The sequence below is a fragment of the Oryza sativa genome, chromosome 2, assembly GCF_034140825.1.
Source record: "Oryza sativa Japonica Group chromosome 2, ASM3414082v1".
NCBI classification, from domain to species: Eukaryota; Viridiplantae; Streptophyta; class Magnoliopsida; order Poales; family Poaceae; genus Oryza; species Oryza sativa.
In genome coordinates, this window is record NC_089036.1 from 18,148,040 (window position 1) to 18,154,327 (window position 6,288).

General features: G+C 41.9%; 1 protein-coding gene across 1 annotated transcript; it reads right to left on the bottom strand.

Moving 5' to 3' along the window:
- Nucleotides 1-1,332: 1,332 nt before the first annotated feature.
- Nucleotides 1,333-4,004, bottom strand: LOC136355256 (uncharacterized protein YGR130C-like). Its single transcript, XM_066307640.1, has 5 exons — nt 3,846-4,004; nt 2,411-2,836; nt 2,277-2,336; nt 2,095-2,205; nt 1,333-2,016 (listed from the first exon to the last, which is right to left on the bottom strand). Exons 1-5 carry the CDS (start codon nt 4,002-4,004, stop codon nt 1,333-1,335), a joined length of 1,440 nt encoding a protein of 479 aa, XP_066163737.1.
- Between the last annotated feature and the right edge of the window lie 2,284 nt (nt 4,005-6,288).

Below are 6,288 nucleotides of genomic sequence, written 5' to 3' on the forward strand. Positions count from 1 at the left end.
GCCGTTTAGGGGTTGGGGGATTGATATGATCGGTATGGTTAATCCACCCTCGAGCAAAGGACACAAGTTTATATTGGTGGCAACCGATTACTTTACCAAGTGGGTGGAGGCTATTCCTTTGAAGAAACTAGATTCGAGAGATGCTATACAATTCGTTCAAGAACATATTATTTACCGATTTAGGATTCCTCAAACCATTACAACCGATCAAGGTTCAATCTTTGTGTCCGATGAGTTTGTTCAGTTTGCCGATAGCATGGGTATCAAATTGTTGAATTCTTCGCCTTATTATGCACAAGCTAATGGACAAGTCGAGGCATCTAACAAGAGTTTAATCAAGCTAATTAAGAGAAAGATTTCTGATTATCCTTGGCAATGGCATACAAGGTTGGTAGAAGCATTGTGGTCGATTGGATGGCTTATCATGGTTCAATTCAAGTTCCTCCTTGTAAGCTTGTTTATGGACATGAGGCAGTTTTACCTTGGGAAATTAGAATCGGCTCGAGAAGGATAGATTTACAAGATGAATTGACAGCCGATGAGTATTACAATCTCATGGCCGATGAAAAGGAAGACTTTGTTCAATCAAGATTAAGAGCTCTTGCTAGAGTTACTAAGGACAAAGAGAGGGTTGCTAGGCATTATAACAAGAAAGTGGTGCCTAAATATTTTTCTGAAGGAGAGCTTGTTTGGAAATTGATTTTGTCGATCGGAACTCGAGATAATAAATTCGGTAAGTGGTCACCAAATTGGGAGGGAACATTCCAAATTCATAAAGTTGTTTCCAAGGGAGCTTACATGTTGCAAGGGCTTGATGGAAAAGTTTATGGACGAGCACTTAATGGCAAGTATTTGAAGAAATATTATCCCAGCGTGTGGATTAATTCACGATCGGTTGCGCTTTGCTAATGCATGTACATCCAATGTGGTTAACATCGCCTTCAGATGGCCGATATAGTTATATCGCCCTTAGCAGTTTTTGTTTATCATATTCGGCTGAGTTTTGCCGATATATGATGGCCGATATGGTTATATCGCCCTTAGTCATTTATGTAATCTTATCATAATCGGTTGTATCTTGCCGATGTATGATGGCCGATAGTTAATATATCACCGTTAGTCTCAAATTATAATTTTATCAATGCTTTCATCATTGCAAAATTAGGGAGGCACATGTATAAAAAAATTGAGAATTTTTGAGTAAATTTGAGAATTTTCGAGCAAATTGAAAAGTTATGTTAATCGGCACAAAGGATCAGTAGGACAATCAAAAGGAGTATCAAAGTTTCTTAGCCGATTACAAAAGTTTTATAAGTCCTATTATAAAGATAATCACCCAGACAAGTAACGTTGGATAGCCGACACAGCTTGTTGCCTAATTTGCTCTACTTCTTCAATGGGCTGGATGTCTTGAGCATCGGTTCCAGGAATGACCTTGAGGGATTTGGTCATGTCGGCTACTTTCTTGATGGCCGATCTTAGTCTGGACGTCTGTTCTTCAACAGCGTTGGGGAGATTAGCTAATTTTTGTTTCTCCAGATCCAGTTCGGCGTTGCATTCTTCAAATTGTGCTATGAGATCAATTTTGCGGGCTTCAAACTGATCTATGTTAGACTGAATTGGCCCAATAGAGAGCTGATCAAGCTTAGCTTTCTCTTTATGCACAAGTTGCCGATTGGCCTGAATGGTGGCTTCAATATCCTTTCGCTCCCGTCGATCGGCTATCCTTTGCTTGGCCTTTTCCAGCTTGAATTGATGTTGCTCGAGATACACAGCTGGAGAGATGATATTCGCCAGGTCATCCGGGACTAAGGCTTGAATCTCTGCAAATCTTGCCCGAATTGAACCACAGTCAGCTACCAAGTTGTCCAATGATGACTCTAGCCGATGAGAGATATCTTCAAGAGTTCTTTTGACATCTTCATCCGGAGGAGCTAGGGTCTTACTTGTTGTTTCTTCTTCTGCCTCTTCATCAAAGTAATCCTTGATGTCAAAGGAAAACAGATCGGCTAAGACCTGCAAGAGAGAAAATTGAAGACAGTTAAATTTAAAGCTATATAACCGATCTAAGAATTATGACAATGAAAGGATTACTGGGATAGCAGGAGCGGCTGGTTGTTCTTCTTCCTCAACATTATGGCTACCTGCAGCCGATGGAGTACGATCACTTGATATCGGCTGACCAGGAGGAGAAGGAGGAGGAGCCTGAAAAGGACAAGTGTTAATTAACATTGGCTATGATCAAAGTTAAAAGACTTTTATAGAAGGAACCTTACCGATGGAACTTGTCTATATGGTGCTGGTGCCGATTTCTTCTTCACAGCAGTTTTCTTTTTCTGCAAATACGAGACTAATGAGCAATCGACTATACAAATTTCTATTCAAGAGATAATAAAGATGAGTTATTTACCCTTGAAAAGTGAGCTGGAGCAGCAGGAGTAGGAGGTGTTCTTTTACGAGAAGCCGATGGTGTCTTATCTCCCGAGTCGCTTAGTCTAGCTGCTGCCTGGTCAACATCTTCTTCAATCTCCTCTTCATCCAGGACTTTTTCTATGGATGGATCTAAGGCGGGCAAGTCATCGGTTGGCTTGGACTTCTTCTTCATGGCTTTCTTCTTCGGAGCCAGAGCCGATAGATCAACGGCCGATGCCTTAGCTTTCCTTTTCCTGCCGATATTGGCTGGTTCTCTCAGTTGCCCTTGGAGTAGACTTGAGGTCTTGGGGGCATGGTAGCCAATGACAGGGGGAGCTAGTCCACCTCCTTTTGGTATGAGGCCTAGGGCATATTCTATGTCCTTGCCGCTATTGCTCTTGCGAGGAGGAGAAGATTCTGTTGTCTGAAAAATAGAAGAAGTTAGTCAAGATGCAAATCAGTTGACAGCTATTATACAAAATTGACAACATGAAGGTTTACCCGAGGGATAACATCCGGGAATAAGTCTGTCATATACATGGAAGCCGATTGGCGGAACAAGTGTTGCTTCCATTCATCCCACCATCAATCGAAGTCCCTACTCCTGAACCTTGCCAGTTCTATGTTTTCAATGCTGCCCAAGGAAGGTTCTGAGATATTGAGCAGCCAATCCATCATCAATACTGACGAAATCTCTCCTCTGCATTGGATTTTATTGGCAAATTATAAGCCGATTGGCAATTGTCCCATCCCAAACTACCTAGCCGAGCTCATTGGATGGTAGAATTCATAAGATACTTGTATATTTCTCCCATATGGATGCCAATAGGAAGAATGCATGGGCTGATAGCAGCTGAAAAAACTTCTCTAGACTTATCAAATTTCTCAGAATTGATTTCTTCAAATCTGAAGTCCGATGGCAGCTCAAAGTCCATTGAATCCTCATATGCAAACCAAACTCGGGCATCTTTCTGAAAGCCTTCACAGAAACTGCATAACCAGTCTTTGAGCAATTCAGCCGATAGCTTTGCTCCGGAATCGGCTGGTGTTGATGCAGCTTCTCCATATGACATGCATCGTCGGTGGGTGACTTCTTCTCCATCATCATTGATGGTGGGTTCTAGACTTGGAAATTCAGCATCTGTCAAAGGTGGCTGATTTACAGCCTTCATGGCAACCAGGTTGAGCCAGGTTTGTAGCAGCCACCATGGTCCACTTGCACCGACTACTGAACCTATGGCTATTTTAGCCGATGCATTGCTCAACATTTGGTATAGGTAGCCGAGGAGAATTTTGCCCAAAGGAATTTGCTTCTTTGTTTCAAGGGCTTCGGCTAAGAATTGCTAATTGGTAGTAGGGCCATAGCTTGATCCACAGAACAGAAACTTCTCGAGCCACATTAACAGGAAGGCTGAGTGCTCTCGGGGGGTAACAGATCCTTTGCCCATGTATGCAGCAACATAGCCAGACCAGCCACCTATGCTCTTGGTCTTGAAGTCAAATTGGTTCTTGGTGTTCAAACTCATGGGGTTAGCCGATGAAGTCACATCCAAACCGATGAGCATGGTGATATCAAGCAGAGTGGGGGTCATTGGCCCTTGATTAAAAAGGAAGGCATTAAGGGCGTTGGACTAGAAATAGGTTGCAGAAGCCATCAAGGGTTCGTCCTTAGCCGAATTTGCTAAAGTAAGAGCAAGGGCTTGGCCGATTCCTAGTTCATCCGAGTGAACTTGTTTGCTGGCCGATACACGCTTGTACCATACAGACCAACTTTTCTCGGGAGAAGTTTTCTCAAGGGAAGGCCAAGACTTGAAAGTGTTTTTCCAATGACCTAGATTTGGGTTGGCCAATCCAAAGGGTTATCCTATTGGTTTCGGCGATGATGAACTCAGTGGGATCGGGATTGCCGATGGGGCCAAGAAAGTACTGATGCTCATGTGACAAACTGGGAATTGCAACCAGATTGGACAGATGCTACAGATGCAAAAAAGAATAGAGAAGAAGAAAACAAGATGAGATAAGGAAAAACCGATCTACTACACAAAGGAGAGGATCTAGCCGATGGGTACTTACTTCTGCGTATTCGGCTGATGGTGCGGCAGACGGGCTGGCGAAAGTCGACATCGCCACGGGTGGAAGCTTCTCGGAGCTTGAATCGCCTTGGGATCGCCTTTTTGCACTGAGGGGATTGCCGGAGAGAAATGAGACAAAGTTTGCTTAAGCAGTGAAAACAGAAGTAACGGTGTGAAGTTTCTCGGGGTGACGGTTAGTATTTAAAGTGCTGCGATAACGGTCGGACAAACGGCAAAGTCTTAACAACCAAATTTTGTAATTAAGGCATCGAAGATAAAGATAAAATCGAAGCGGAATCCAAGATATGGATCGTTCCGGAAACAGAGTCCGAATCGGTTGAAGTCCGAATCGGCTGCGTTCGGGATTGGCAGAGTTCGAGTCGGACAAGGTAGCCGATTGAGCTGATTCCGTCAAAGTGACCCGATACACGTCATCGGGTTGAGTTAATGTGCTTCATATGGATTGCCACACATGGATTGAGTCCTGAAAAGGCAATTGTATCTATTAATTAGGATATTTTATGTAAATACTATAGAGATAAGCTTGGGCAAAAGTCTGCCGCAAATGCTTATTGTATCTTAGAGTTTGTTAGAGATAAGAGTCGTATCCGACAAGGATATATTTTGTATCTCGGGAATAAATATGACCCGAAGCCATGTAATCAAACAACACATGTTCAATAACAATCTCGGCGCATCGCCACCCTTTTTACTTTTGTTTCATCTCGACGAGTTCTTACTTTCGGGTTGAGTTGCAACAGTTTCGATCTTCAACTAGAGGTAAACTTGTCATGGCGGCTTGCGTTCTCGGGATTAGTGCTTCCATCATTATGATACTCTAATCTTGTTCATGTAAGTTGTCGAGTTATCATATATTCTATATAATATTTGGCAATATTGTTATTTAACCCTCAATCGGCTAACATCTGTTAATGGGAGGCGGCCAATTAGGTTAAATACCAACGTTGACTTAGATTATATAGGGTGTCTACCACTTTATGAAGTTTCCAAAAGCTTGATTGTTTAGATATTGTTATTCTTTTCATACTTATAGCTGCATCAGTTGAGTTTGACCTTATAAGTCGTGATTAGAATCTCAATCTTTAAACTGCTTTTGGTCGCCGATTAGAGTAGTGTCGGGGTTTCAGCCGATCTTACCTGATTTAGCTTTATATCTTATATGCTTGATTAACATGCCAGATCTGCCCTTTATGTTAAGATGCTGTTGCTTTTAGGTATATTAAGCTTTCTGTTTGGTATATTTTTCTTGCTTTAATATCTTAATATAGAGTTGTATTGGAGTATTAGCTGATACATGCTGGGTCTATTTGATCGGCTACACTATCAACTCTTATAATCTTTTCGTTTTATATATATTTTGATCTAAATAATTTATACTGTCTCGGCATGGCAACCGATCTATTCCAATCACTTGGTTTAAATATATATCGACAAAGGGATTATATACTGATGAAATCTACAGCCGATCGAGTAGATTTAGTTCTATTTTGCTTATTTATAACTGCCGATCGATTCAAATATGACATCGGCTCAAAGGTTAACGATATGTCATCGGCGGCTGGCCGATCGACTATCATTTATGGGTTTAACTGCTATTTTCCTATTTAATTTCTTGTTGATTGCAGGATCAAATCAACTGGGACACTCACGAACCTAAAAGGTAAGTTTTTTGGACCTGCACTGAAGTTAAGCAGATCTTCCAGGCCACTGTGTGTTTTTTGCATCAACGGGATCGAACACAAGTAACCAAGCCTTCCAGAGGGGGGTGAATGGTAGGGAAAAC